Below are 14,935 nucleotides of genomic sequence, written 5' to 3'. Positions count from 1 at the left end.
ACATGGCTAGTGCGTGGTAAACGGGGATTTGAACTCAGTCTTTGTGTGGCACAGCCTGCTTCTGTAACCATCACACTATGTCACATCCCTGCTGTCGGGAGTCAGTGGCCTGGGCTCAAGGCTGCTCTCCTCGTTCATTGAGCACAGTCCCATGTTGGGCTTTGAAGTCAGAGAGCTTGAACTAGGGCCATGGGCAGCTGTCAAACCCACTCTGCTATGATCTGTGGCTTCTCTTTGCGCCTCGGTTTCCTTGGCTCTGTCCTGGGGACAATTACAGTTGCCTTACGGGTAACAGCAGACATTACAGGAGAGGATGTCCCTGTTGTCCTCACCACCATATCCAGCACACAGGAATTGCCTGACACATGTTGGTGGAAAAAATGATTGGAGGCTCCCGTGAGTTCAGAAACAACACTCCCTTGCTCCTTTCAAATCCTCATATGACTCCACAGAGATGGGATTTGGTTTGGGAGGGAGTAAGTGAGATGCTGGGCATTAGTGAAGGGTTTGGAACGAGAGTGGCAAGACTTTCGAATTGTTGACATTTCTCAGAAAGGTTGCCCTATAAAGACAGTGGACAATTGGAAGAATATTCTGCTTCACGTGGAAGGCAAGGACTGTGTGTCCATAACTCCTGTACAACCTGCTTGTCAGCCACAGCAGTTAGAAGTTAACTGGATCCGCGGCTACCGAGGCACAGTCTAAATATGTGCTCGGCGGGCCCTTCCCTCTATCTGCCACTCCGGGTGTAGCGCAGGGTTACCAAACTCATGGCTACACTCACAGAGGCTGTTCTTTTGAGTAAAGCAGCAGCTTCGATACTTATATTTTGACAAATCTAGGCTGTCTCCCTGTCCTTGGGACTTCTTCCCCGTTCTCCATCTGGATAATTATATTCCGCTCAGTGAGGCAAGGAGCTGGTCATTTCACAGAAAGTCCAGGATGCGTTACCATGTTAGCTCTACTATCTCCAAAGTTCTGACACCCGTGCAGCATTCCTTGGCAGGATTATGGTTTTGTTTTCATTTCATTAATATCTGGAAAAGTATGTGAACAATTCAGTTTGCCATGTATGTGTGGGGGTATGTAAAAGGAAAATGTTTTTAATCCCAGGATATCAAGAACTGTCCAGGGAAAAGGTCTAATTAGACCTGCCTTGCTTTTTTAAGGACACCCAGCCTTAGCGGCAAATGGCATTTATGCCCTGAGGTGCCCACCTTGATGAGCTTGCAGTAAATGTTAAATCACCACAGTCAAGTCTAATGAGGATTCATGGGCTGTCTTACAAGACTGCCTCAGCTCAGGGGTACCCCCTCAACCCTGTTTACAAGGTGCTGGCTTCAGCCCCATCTTGGTGGGGTCACCTGGTTTCACAGGTTCCATCCTTCCGTCCCCACTTGTCAGGAGTGTCAAAGCCGCTCTTTCCCCCCCTTTCCCTTCTTCCCTGACACTCTCCTCCACCTCCCCCTGTCTTTGTCTTTCCCTCTCTCTCATACCCACCCCCCACCTTCTCTTTACCCTCCCTCTTCTCCTTCATGCCCCCTGCCCTCTCCAACCTTCTTTGCCCCATTACTGTTCTAGCAGCTGCCCTCCACAAAGTGTCCCCACTCCAGCCTTGGACTGGCATCTTCTTCCTGACCTTGCTGCCTCATATCATGACCCAGTGGAACAGCTAGTCTGCCCCAAATGAGAAGAAATCAGAGAAGGTAAAGAATGTTGTAGTGCAAATGGCATATATATCCAAACTCAGACCCCTTACACACTTGTTTTGAAGCATGCTGTGTTTTCTCAGCGAGGTTAGACTACAGCCAAGATGAATGAATTGTCCATAATTCCATACAGGACCCTAGCCACAGCCTTGCGCTTCCTGCCTAACCGTTGTGTAGGATTATACATGGGAAAACAGATTAAGAACTTTAAAGTATGATCATAGCTTTCTCTCTCACCTTCTTGTTTGGACCAAATCCAATAAGCAGACTCCCTTTGGTTTTAGAGGATTCTCAGAATGATCAGAGTATCCATCTCACATCCTTCCCCAGATTCCCCCTTTGCAGCCAGGATTATGACTCAATGGAGGGAACAATATGGCAGCCACTAGCGGCCAGTGTACAGGCCCCAGAAGCTGGCAGAACCTGTTCTGATGCTTGCTGAGAACACGGTGATGAGGTCAAAGAAGCAATGCCAACATTCCCCCCATTGTGACACCCCTGGCTGAAGCCCCTTTTACGGCACCATAGAAATTCTACACAGAACACGAGGGATGAGGCAGCACTCCATTCTGGGGAAGAGGGAGGGCAAGACTCTCTCCCACTCCTTGGTCTCAGTAGTGGCCTTGCTGCCTCCAACTGTTATGTTTGCAAGGCCACATGCTTTATCTTCCCACCCAGGGCAGGACTCCCTGCTCCCACCTTTCCTTTCCCAAAGGTAACATGGGCAGAACAAGGACCCATGCTCGAGTACCCAAAGAATGGCAGGACGCCATCAGTGGAGGCAGACTGTATTTAAATGCAATTCACCTCTTTGGGATCTGGGAAAAGCCACCCGTTGATTCATTTGCTGGGAAACACGGTCTGTGTGGCCGAAGCAGTGGACACCGGGGTCATGGTCTTGCCCAAACTTGACTTCCTTCGGAGGTCTGTCTGCTGTCCGGAGTGGCAGCCACTTCGATGGGCGAATAGGACGGTCATCTCTGGGCTTGAGGGGGTTGCTTCAGGCTGGGACCCCTTAGGGGTGGTGGGCTGTTCAGGCTTTCCTGAGGTGGGATGGGAGGTGTACTGTTTGGCAGGAGGAGGGCTGTAATTCTGAAATCTCACGGTTTTGACTTGCTGCAAGAGAAAGGAGAGCAAAGGGACCAGGTGAGGTGGGAGCTGTGCTGGTTTCCCCGGGACTCGACTCATGCTGTTTCTCAACACTTGACCCTCCTTCAAATGCTTCATTTCTGTGTTCATTCAGCAAATATCCGTGTCTACTATGAGGGTCTGATCCGCATCGTGCAGTGGTGGTGGAGGTGTCAGATGCTAGGGGAGTGTAGAGCACTCTCGAACTGCAGCTGGAATGGGGTGGCCACAGAAGGCCTCCCAGAGGCAGAGCTGTTTTTGAGAAAAGGGCTGAGGCAGGAGGCTATGATCCCTTCCAGAAAGTACAAGAGGTTTGCCTTCCCTCTCTCTCTCCACCTGCCATTAAGGCCTATCTCAGGGCCCACCTCTTCTTTGAGGCACCCTCCTGCGGACTCCAACTCACAAGTTTCATAACGGCCGTATATCCTCAAGAGCAGAGTTCGAAACTTGAACGCCTGCTGGCTGAATTTCGTCTGCAGAATGTCTGAGAGTTTGATTTAATGGCCAACACGTAAAAATCAGGTGATGGCATTTAAAAATTAGAATTTCATAAGTCTCTTCAAAAATCAGAGATCTGCTGCTCTGAGGCCTGCGCCTTATTCTGATATTAGCTTCCTGGAGCTGATTAGCAGGCCCCCCTCTCCACGGGAGGCATGGTCCTGTCGCCCAAGCCCTTTCCCGCCCTCTTTCCTTCACGTCTCCATGCCTGTTCTGTCTCTACCTTCTATCAACAGGTATCTGCTTCAGCACATCCCTGACTGAGGGCTTACTAGTGTTCTGTGCTACTGCTTAGAAATTATTTCTGTTTTCCATGAAATTGGGTCCTAGTGTCCCCCACTGAGAATGCAAGTTTCTTCATACTTTTGACCCTCACCATATCTTGCAGAGGGTCTGGGCACTTCTTAAATGCAGATAGTTTGAAGGCCGTATCTAACAGCCTGGGGTAAAGGGCAACTGGGGCCTGGAAAATGGAATTATTTGAAAACTAAAATTCAGAAAAAGAACTCCCAACATTTATATCGGTCAACACTAACTTTTTCCAAATGCCTTTCCTTACAAGCTGAGAGCTTAGCATGAAGAGCATGAGTTTTTCTATCAGATCTGGATGCTACTCCGGACACTCCCATATGTCAGCTGTGTGCCTTTGGGTAATGTACTCCTTAAGCCTCCATGTCCTCATTTTAAAATAAGGATGACAATAATAATACCTACTACAGAGTATTGCTGAGAATAATAATATCCCCTACAGAGGGTTACTGTCAGGATTAAATGAGATGAGACACGTCAAGTCCTCAGCACAGTGCCTGCCAGGTTGTTAGCATTCAGTAAATGCCTAACAGAGAGGAGGAAATCACATCATCATTCCATTTGGAGTGGAATGGGTCATGGTGCTGGTGTTGGTGGTGCTGGGGGTGATAATGGTGGTGGAAGTGATGGTGGTGGAGGTAGGGATGGTGGTGGTGGTGGTGGTGGGGATGATTGCGGTAGTGGTGGTGGTGGTGGTGGTTGGTCAATAAACTAAAAGATAACAATCACCTAATTTTCTTAATGTCACCTCCTCTATCTCACCGTTCCTCCCGTCTTAAGGATATTGAGAACCTGACTTTCACAAAAACTCAAATCTCTAGTGGGAAAAGCCCTGGACTAGAAGTTAAAAGATCTGGGGCGCCTGGGTGGCACAGTGGTTAAGCGTCTGCCTTCGGCTCAGGGCGTGATCCCGGCGTTCTGGGATCGAGCCCCACATCAGGCTCCTCCGCTATGAGCCTGCTTCTTCCTCTCCCACTCCCCCTGCTTGTGTTCCCTCTCTCGCTGGCTGTCTCTCTCTCTGTCGAATAAATAAATAAAATCTTTTAAAAAAAAAAGAAGTTAAAAGATCTGACCCTTTGTCACAGAGGTGACAGTAAAAGTTAGTTGGAGTCATTATAATTTGTTGTGACCTTGATAAATCACTTAAGTTCCCCTGTGTCTCAGTTGCCTCTTCTATATCATGAACCCTGGTCTAAGCACTTTACACATCTTCTCTCGTTTCATCTCCACATCAGTCCTAGGAGGCTGTTACTGTTCTTACTGCTATTTTACAGATTAGGCAAAAAGAGTCTCAGAAAGGTGACGTGTTTTGGCCAAGTCACCAGATAGCAAGTAGTTGATCTGGAATTCATATCAAGGTGTGTCTGATGCCAAAGCCGTGTTTTTCCCAACTCACCTGTGGGCCTCAAAAGAACGATGTATGACATATTCAGGAAGCAAAAAGGAGATTCCGTAGGACATCTGCAGAGGGTGCGAGTGGTGTGAGGATGTGTGTGTGTGTCTGTGTGCGCGCGCGCGCGCGGTGGGGGGGCACTGTGTGTGAGCGTTGTTTTGAGGGTGCGATTTTGATTCCTTGTCCACTAAAACAAATCTCAGGAGCTGGGACACTGTGCAAAGTTAGGGATATAAAGAGTCCATCCCCCCAACGTCCTTTCAAGCCTACCTTTTCGACGCCATTTCTTGAGTTTTCTGGTTTCACCAGGATCGATGGTGGGGCAGATGCAGGTGGTTTAGGTAGAGGCTCACTCTTGATGGGGATTTCCTTGCCTTCCATGATGAGGGAACTGGCTGCGGAGCGGATCCTGGTGTCGCTGCCCCTGCTGACGCACGTGAGGGCAGGCTCCCCAGTGGGAGTGGGCTTAGGTCCCAGTTCTGACACCACTGTTGGGGGTGAGGAGGGGACCCCCTGCGGCTGGTAGAACTGGAACTGCTGAGGCCGAACGACCATGGTGGGGTTGCGTCTGAGGGAGCCCACCACGAGGGCGGGGATCCCTGACGGGACGGGTCTCTGCAGGGATCCATCTGAGGAATTATATGACACAGATATCAGCACTGGGGGCTGCTGACAGCAGGTTGGGTTGGGGCTGTGTAAGCCATGTGTCCTGATATCCCAGAATAGTTAAGTGCTTTCCCCACTGGAGCGTGCTCACATTCTCTCAGGGTCTTTCAAAGGTGACCTTATTCTTTTTTTAGTGCTGTTTGCTGATGCTGGCAGGAAATAACTGGCTAGCTGAATGTTTGGCGTGGGGGGGGGTTGCTGTCAGAAGGTATATTACTTCCATTTGCCTCCTCTCTCCCTCACACACACGCACACACATGCACTCCTACTCTCTCACTTCAGGCCTAGCGGTTGGAAAGTGAAGAAGACAAACCTAAAGAGACAGCTTCACAGTGAGAAGCCAACAGAGGCAAGAAAACCAAAGAGGAAATGAAAGACAGAGACAGAAAGAAAGACACAGAAGAAATTGAGAACCACAAGAGTCAGTCAACTGGGAGGGATGCGAGGCGGGGAGAGAGGAAAGCAGAGAGGACGGGAGGGGGCTCTGACCAGCTACTTGAAGAAAATCCTAACAGAAGCTGTAGGCATGGGCGGTGGGATTGCTTTTGTTGGGGGCCGCGGGGAGGAGGGCTAAGTGGAATTAAAGGAGGGTGTGTGCAGGTGAACGTTGACACCACATGGAAGCAAATTTGGAAAGGTTTGGGCTGTGTGTGGATGAGCTTTGCAAAGTCCCATGACAGAGGTTCTGGAATCAGACTTACGCCCAGGGAGCATGGGACAAGTCAGCCCTGTCATCTCCCGGCATCTCAGCCCTGCAGGTGTAAACCAGAGGGGATGGCAGTGTCTCACAGGGCTGCTGGAGGCTTACGTTTTATGATGTGTGCAAAGTGTTAGCACAGTGCCTGGAACATAATAAATGCCCCATGTTTGTTAGCTCTCGTTACGTTTGGGTAAAGGATAGCAAACCCTAAAAATACAAGGTCCAAGAGTGTGATTTTATCCCTTCCTTGAGCTTTGTTTTATTTTGTTAACTGAGATGATCCTCCCTCAGTAACAGGAAGTGATTCCTTCCCCTCAAAATCTCTGGAAGGCCGGAGGCCTCCATCCCTTGGGAATATGTCCTGTATGTGACCAGGGGAACAACTGGGACCTCAGTGCCCTCTTTGGGGGACAGGAGACACACCCGAGAAGCGCTGCAGTCCACTTCTCCATAAGGGTCTCCCAGCATTTCGGGAGCCACAGGGGACATCCAGTCAGAGATGTGAGTCCTTTGTGATAGTCTGTGGACACGTGCGTGAACCAGAGTCAACTGTGTCCAGCACAGAGGGCCTGAGTCAGGGCCATGTTCTGTGTTGTGACTCTTTGTCAGGCCCGATGTGAACATGAAAAGCAGAACGCTCACTAAACACATTCGGTGCTCTCAGCTGCGGTGAGCAAGGCGGGCGCCATTTACACAAGTCTGCCCTTTCAATGTAGACATTTATTTTTCCACCGAGAGCCCTATGAGGCGCCCAGTCAATTCTCCTGTCATTTCTCTTCGCTGTGGGGAGATTGATAGCTTGACCAGCCTCACCTTGGGAAAAGGGAGAGAGAAAGCCTCCGGGACCTGAGAAAGTCAAAGCAGCCCTGGGCAGACATGTCCTTAGGCTCCTGGAAATGTGTGAAAAATTGGTTTTATGCCTCATCTATTTATCTTGTTGGCTCTTAATTTCCAAGAGATTTAATGCTTTCTTATCACATGTGCATACAGTGCAAGCAGTCAAAACTCCAAGCCAGTTGAGATCTCTGCCAAGGTAGAGAAGGAGTGTGTGAAAGGAAATGTGAGCACTTGCCAGTAGGACACAATTCTCAGCACTCCTAAGTGGTCTAGACCGAGTGTGGACATGTCAACACTGAGTCAGTTCACGCGCTGGATGGACCACAGACGACCCGCGTAATCGTAGCAGCTAAGATAGTACCGAGAAGACGATCCTCTGTACAAACAGTTCAGATTTCTTGAGACTGAATCTATGTGTCAGGGACTGTGCCATCAGTCTTACATGGATTATTTTGTTAAATCCGCACAATAACCCTGATGCGGTAGGTACTACTTTTATTTCCATTTTACAAATGAGAAAACTGAAGACTGAAGAGGTCCAGTCACTTGCCCAAGGCTGCCGTGGTGGGATTATTTAGTAGGGGTTTGTGTGGGGGAGGGGAGAAGCTGGAGGAAGGGCAGGAGTGGGGAGGAAGTGGGCGTGTGGTAGGGGCAGCGCAGTGGGAATGGTGGTCAAGCAGGTGGTCAGGTGAAAGCCCTGGGAGAGGGTGGGGCGAAGACATTTGTTCTAATTTTCTTGGCACATTTTCCTGGGTGGCACACTGTCCCACATGTTACCTACCCTCTTGCTTTGACTAGTCATACTGCACTTTCATATTTAATCATCTTTCAAGACAGCAGGAGAGACTGCAGAGCCCAGTTTGAATCAGAGGTTGTAGAATAAATCAAGTTTACTTTGCTTGATGGTCTTCCAGAGAGGTATGCAAATTATAGAACCTTCATGTTTTGTAGAACAATGGGTTTGAAACACTTTTTAAAATCCCTGCAAACAAAGCCTTACGTAGAAATTCAGTATGTCAGGAGATAAAAGCATTGCCATGGGGGCAACGTGGATGTGATACAGGTAAAAAGCAAGGCGCAGAACAGCACAGTGGGTATGATTATAAGCTACTATTTATGGACATGGAAGAGCAGTAGGGACAGGGGTGAACGATATGAAGACTTATTTTCATCTAATATAATTTTTTAAACCTTGTCTATATATTAGTTAAATAACAAAGCAAGATTTAGGGGCTCTGAGAATTGACTCCTTAACCCTCTGTGCCTCCTCCCCCCATCCTTCCCATGTTTCCCTTTTGGCACCCCTGAGGGGCTCCCTGGAGCATAGTCTGAGAAGCATGGTCCAGCACATACTTTGCTTGGTCTGTCTTAACTAGAGCCAGCCTCCACCTTGGCTGTGTCTAATCATATGTTGGCACTCAGGGCCGCTATCCTCCCAGCCATTCAGTATACAGGAATGGAGGGACCAAGGGCAGTGACCTTAAGTCGGTCTGGCTTCATCCAGTAGCACTGGTCACTATTTGGGAATTAAAAGCACCCTTTACAGAGGCTTGTTTTTTAGCCAAGATCTCATTTTTGCAAAAGGCGCTCTGTCTACCCCGGAGTCCGGTCCCCTCCTCACTTGGCTCTAGGCACGTACCTCTCTGCCACCACTTACTCTTTCTCATGCTGCTCCGTCCGGATTTCCGCAGAGAGCCCTGTCCTACAGTCCCCGGGCTGGCCGTGCTCTTCACAGGGTTGACTATGGCAGTGGGCACAAAGACGGACTTGAAGGGACGGTTCTGCCGGGGATCACCTTCTGAAATGCTGCCTTGGGAGGACACAGAGGAGTTGGATAATGTCCATGTGGCGTAGAGACCAGGACTCCGAGAATCTGGAAAACTAGATGTCTTTCTGGTTGTTGCAAGCATTTTAAAGAGAAGAAATAAAGAAAACGCTCAGTCAAGAGTCCTATTTTAAAAACCTCTCAGCTCTCAACCATATACTAAATGTGGCCTCTCTCCACCCTCTTCCTGCCCATATATACTCCCTTTATCAACCACCCAGGCTTAGCTACGGGGGCCTCACCTCCTACAGCTGGGTCCCTGTGTGGGTGTGCTGAGGGTGGGGACAGGGTCTCAGATTGAGGCCCTGTTGGAACAGGAAGACTTGAATTTGTCATTCTTCACTCCAGCTCTGATCACTCCTGACCCCATGAGTTCAGAGCACAAGATCTTGTATGTGTTCAACTTGCTTTGCAGTTCTGATTTCTTTCTTTCTCTCTTATGTGTGTGTGTATTTGAGAGCTGGGGGGGGGGCAGGAGCAGAGGAAGAGGGATAAGCAGACTCTGCACTGAGCGTAGAGCCCAACATGGGGCTCGATCCTACAACCCTGAGATCATGACCCGAGCCGAAGAGTCAGATGCTTAACCGACTGAGCCCCCCAGGCGCCCCACAGTTCTGATCTCTTACTCATTCAGTGCCTTTCCCACTGGATGCTAAACTCTTTGAAGGCAGAGGTTTTATATGACTTATTTTATATCCTCTGTGTTCTGCATATACTGCTTATGGACAGAGGTTTGTTGCACGGCTTCTGTGATGCTTTCGGCACTGATGCCAGTCATCTGGGCTAACACATGTTGAGCGCTCGCTGTATGCTGGGTCTTGGGCAGTGCTTTGCCCACATTACCCCGTGGGTTCATCACAGCAGCCTTCTGAGGGAGGTACTGTTAGTGCCACTATTTTATAGATGAGAAAACAGTTACTTGGCCAAGCAGCTACTAGACCTGGGATTTGAACCCCAGTCCAGGCTGGCCCTCTGCTCTACCACTGAACCGTATCACCGTCTTACCACTGAGCGCTCTCCGTCCTGGCTGGCGAGAGCCTGCCTTGTTTAAGTAGTGAGGAAAACTGTGCGTCTTGCTTGAAAGAAACAAACTAGACCAGGGAGGCTCTACGCATGCCTTCCGAAGACCCTAATTTTTCAGCCTTGGGCTCTGAGTTTGAAGAATAGTACTGAAGTTTTATAGAACAGCAATCCCTTGTCAGTTTTTTCCAGCTTGCTACTCCCTGCACCCCATGGAGAATGGCTGTCATTTTACATGCCTTCTTGCCCTTTTATGAATCCTACCCCAAGATCACAGCCCCTACTGAGCAGTCCATGATCAGCTTGTCACTCTGTTGATGAAATAACCTCTGCTAACACCCCGGGAATGACCGACTCGCCCAAGGCCCTGGCTCGGAGGCGCCCTCCCTGGTGGCCTTCCCATTAATGTCTGCGGGTTTCTCTTCGGGGAATTTTCCCTTATTTCTCTCCTCCTTTTCTCTTTTCCTTTTGCCTAAAAGAGTGATATGGAGCTTAACAACAAGCCAACTAGTTGTACGAAGATGGGTGAAGCGTCATTTAATGGGTCCACTCTGCCCATGAAACAGATGCAGCGAGATGCCCAGGAATGATGCTTGCAGTGAGGGGCCTCCTACCCACGGCCGACAACCTGCCTCAGGTCCCTGGGGATGTGGTCAGGGAAGGGAACGGGCTGCCCGCCTGTGAGAGCTCAGACTATATTCTGGAGTTGAGGGCTGAGCAGTGGAGAGAAATCCCCAGCACTGGCCTCCACGGCAAAGGGCTGCATCTGCCTGTCTTTTGAACGGAGGCCTCAAGGTGTTGGATTCTGTAAAATGGGCTGGCAACAGGAAAGACAGCTCCCAAAACTGTTTCCAGTGGTAGTAGGTGTGGTAGCTAGGACAGAATACATTTAATTAGGCCCAAGACAGCCTTATTCCTCAAGTCCCTTCTTTGAACCACTGTTTACGGACCAAGCTATGACCTCATTTCTCTGAGCCCAGCACTGGGCCAGATTCTAGAAACTCCTACATCCCAAGTCCCCCATCCCACACGGAGTCCCTCTATGTCTTCTGGCAAAAAGCTCAGCACTTGGCCAGCACTTTTTTTCTAATACCAAAGTACTTTGCTAACATATAGTAATAGTCCCCATGATACCCCAGCCCTGCAAACATTCTGATTCTTGTTTTCCAGATGGAGAGACTGAAAGACACTCTGGGGTTAAGGGGGTGGAGTGTATGTTGCCTCTGACTTGCACCACAGTGCTGCTTTGAGTGTGCGGGTCCGTGTCCCCTTTTCTATCTGTGATGTGAGCCTGTAAGAGCTCACCCCATATTCGAAGGGGCATTCCACACAGAGCTCTGCTGTGCTAACCACTGGCAGCAGCCTCCTGGTAAGATGACAGCTTGCACCTTGGCCATCTTTATAGAGCTCTGTGTGGAAGGTTAAGAGAAATGAGTGTTGGCCCATGTGTTAAGGCACCAGGAGGGCATATGCGTCTGGTGAAGGGTGTAAGACAGTGAAATATCCTGGCTACTGGGCAGAAGGAAATGTGTTGGGAGGACAGGAGGGGCAGAGAGGCCATTGAAACAGGATCTAAGGGAGGCTGCGAGAGCCCGGCAGTGGGAATCTGTGACAGGGGGTTCTGATCAGACACTGCTGCTCGTGGTCTTGCCATGGATGGTCTTCGCCCACCCCCACATTCTTTCCTCTCTGGTTCAAGCTGCCAAGGCCCAAGAGGGAGCATCAGATTGGCCGAGCCTGTTCCTCAGCTGGGGTGATAGGAGGAGGGGGGTGGGGAGGAGGAGAAGGAGGAGAAGGAGAAGGAGGAGAAGGAGGAGGAGGAGGAGGAGGAGGAGGAGGAGGAGGAGGAAGAGGAAGAGGAGTTGGTTTCTTGAGCCTCTGAAAAGGGAGGAAACTTCTATCTCCCACCAAGACTATGCATGAAGGAGGAAACCCCAAAGATGTTGGTGCTATTAAGAAGGATGGAAACCTGAAAAATGTTCCACACAATCTGAGCCAATGGCTACCTCCAGCATTTGGGGAGGTATGGCATGGCGGCAACATCAGCTAGACAGGTGGGCATAGAGAGAGGGCCGGAACTCTGGATAGCACAGCAGCCTTTTCCTCTCTCGGTAATTAAAAGGCTCACTTACTGCATCTTAAATGAAAACCCTGCCATTTTGGTCAGCTCTAGTCTCTCTATAGTTAGTCCCCAAATTCTGGCAGGCCCAGTTCATTAGGGAATAATGCTAATAAGAGCAAATGTGCAAATGCTAAGGGGGCCTCTCATACTTTCGAGCCCTGGCTCTTCTATAAAAGGCTGTACTCTACACCAAGGGGGCTGGTGGCAGTGAGAGGCATCACTGCAAACAGAAAAACAAAGCTGGGGGGAAAGCCTCACACATACACAGAACCAAAGAGCAGAAAGGGGCTTTGTGCATGTAGTCCAACCCCTTAGTCCTAACACAACCTGCTAAAAGTGGAAACTAAGTTGACAAAGGACAACATCAGTCAGTCCTGAAAGGCAGAAGGAGCTTAACCTCCCACAGTGGAAAGAGTGGTCAAGAACAAGGTTGGGCTGCTCCCACGTAGACAAACGGGGCATATGTCACCGATGTCTAAGATCAGTGATGATGGGACCTTTCTTTGCGTCAGGGGGCCATCAAGGAGAACTTCGCATACAGAAAACACTGATCTTCTATCACCTAATAGCCCTCTGGAGAATATACTCTGACAGGGACTTGCTCTTCTTAGAAATGCTGCTTCCCTACAAGCAAACACACCCATCCACATAAGTAGCACCTCCGTATACATATGTTCAGGATTCTATGAACACGAGATGGGGGACAGACTCAACGGCAGCCTACGGCTGACACCGCATCCACTGTCTGACATACCGCCATCTTGGAGCGGGTGAGTCTAGATGCTCACGGCTTGCCTAAAGGCACAATATGTGCACCTAGGAGAAAAGCTAAGAAGGAGGGAAAGGGAAGCTGGAGTCTTGAAATCCACTGAAATGGAATCTTACATGCATTCGAGTTAGGGTAACTATTTGTCCAGCTTTTCCTAGCAGAGTCTCAGTTTACACCTGCTTTCCTGGTATACTAAAAGTGTGTGTTTTTTTCTTAAAAGTGTCTTAGTTTGGGTGACAAATTATATGGGCACTCTAATTTTAAAGCTTTTTAGTTTAGTTTTAGTTTTTTTTGTAAAATAACTAGGACTTGGGGCTAAGGCCTGATGCATAAGCAAATGCCCTAGTAGTAAACATGGTCCCTAGAGAACTCATGTCATGGAGGAAATGATCATAAGTTAGGGTGGGCATCCTCCTTGCTCTTCACTGGCACCTCTGGACCATTCTCCCACCCTCCCCAGCTTTGACTGCTAGTATCAGACTCTACCACCTGCCACTCTACCTTGTCACCATTTCCTCTCTCAGCCTCTCCCCTCATTCCATGAAGATTTTAGTTTCTGCCTCACTGTCATTCTCTCCAATGCAACTGATCCTATCCCGATGATTTCATCTAGTCCTAGGGCTTTAAATACAATCTCAAGCCCAGACCTTCTTCCTTAAAATTCTGGGCTCGTGTACTCAACCATTTGCCAACATCTCTACTGGGATTGCTAACAGGCATCTAAGACTTAATCCGCTGCCAGCTGAGCTTTTGCTCCCCCCACCCCCCACCTCTCAGAACCCATTCCTCTAGGTTTTCCCAAATCTCTCAATAAAAGGCAACTGCATTTTCCACTCAGGGGAAAAACGAGGACTCACCTTGACTCCTCCATTCTTTCACACCCAATATTTCATTTGTCAGAAAATTCCTTTGTGACTACCTTCAAAGTATACCCAAAATTTAACCACTTCTGCCTGCCTCCATGGCTGATACCTTGGCTCAGTTCACCCTCACCTCTCCCCCAGATTATTGCAATATCCTTTTAATTAGTCTCTATGCTTCCACATTTCCTTTCTATGCTTTACTCTCAAGCCAGCAATTACAGGGATTCTGGTTAAAATGTAAGTTAGATCATGTCACTTTTATGCTTAAAACTCTGTGATAGCGTTAAAGCCAAATTCCTCATTATGACTTAGGAAATTCTAGATGATCTGGCCCACCTGTTACCATTCTGACCTCCTCTACTACTAACGTCCCCCTCCCTTGTTCTGATCCAGTCCTATGGGCCTTCAGGACAGATCTACTTCTACTTCAGGGCAATCGTACTTGCTGGTCCTGTCGTATGGAATACACCTGCCTCATTTTCTTCCTTCTTCCTTCTTAGTTAGGCCATTCCTGACCAACATATTAAAATTTTAATCACCAACCCCCCCGCCACAAATTCTATCCTGCTTTTCTGATTTTTCTTCTTAGCCCTTACCGTTAACACACTATATATGTTACTTACATATCTTGTTTATTGTCTGTCTGTCCCACTAAAATGTAAGCTCCAGTGGGCAGAGATTTTGTGTATTTTGTTCATTGGTGCTTCTCCAGTGCTAGAAAGGTGCCTGACACATAGTTTGTGCTCAATAAATTTTTGTTGAGTGAATGAAATAAAGCATCAGTTAAAGACACACTTAGTTTGCCTATGGAGATTTTGCAACTCTCTAACAAATTCCAAGAACCTTCCATAGAAGGAAATGACTTCTACTCCAACCTTCTGTCATGTGAAGATATCATTTTATATAAGCCTGCATCTATGGAAACCCAGAGTTTGCCCATACTCTTCCTAGGAAGGGGGTCTAAGGGTCTACCACCTCACCAGCCAACCTTACTGGAAAAATCTATGCATTAAAAAGTGCAGCCTTTTACTGAACCAAAATCTACTGGTTCACTGCCCCCTCAGGAAACAGATTTCCTGTCTACACAGCCTGTTAT

At 48.6% G+C, this 14,935-nt stretch overlaps 1 protein-coding gene across 2 annotated transcripts in view; it reads right to left on the bottom strand.

Annotated features, from left to right (window-relative positions):
* SH3RF2 (SH3 domain containing ring finger 2) overlaps positions 1-14,935 on the bottom strand; it is a 125,130-nt gene that overhangs the window by 14,477 nt on the left and 95,718 nt on the right. For both annotated transcript variants that reach the window (XM_026498995.4, XM_044384184.3), the window contains 3 exons: positions 8,898-9,133; positions 5,308-5,666; positions 2,517-2,825 (listed from right to left, as the gene is read on the bottom strand). In XM_026498995.4, the coding sequence (XP_026354780.3) occupies positions 2,550-2,825; positions 5,308-5,666; positions 8,898-9,133 (871 nt within the window). In that variant the 3' untranslated portion in view covers positions 2,517-2,549. The remainder of the gene's footprint in view (positions 1-2,516; positions 2,826-5,307; positions 5,667-8,897; positions 9,134-14,935) is intronic.

Source organism: Ursus arctos, unplaced genomic scaffold (assembly GCF_023065955.2).
Source record: "Ursus arctos isolate Adak ecotype North America unplaced genomic scaffold, UrsArc2.0 scaffold_5, whole genome shotgun sequence".
NCBI classification, from domain to species: domain Eukaryota; kingdom Metazoa; phylum Chordata; class Mammalia; order Carnivora; family Ursidae; genus Ursus; species Ursus arctos.
This window is presented reverse-complemented; position numbering and strand designations above follow the sequence as displayed.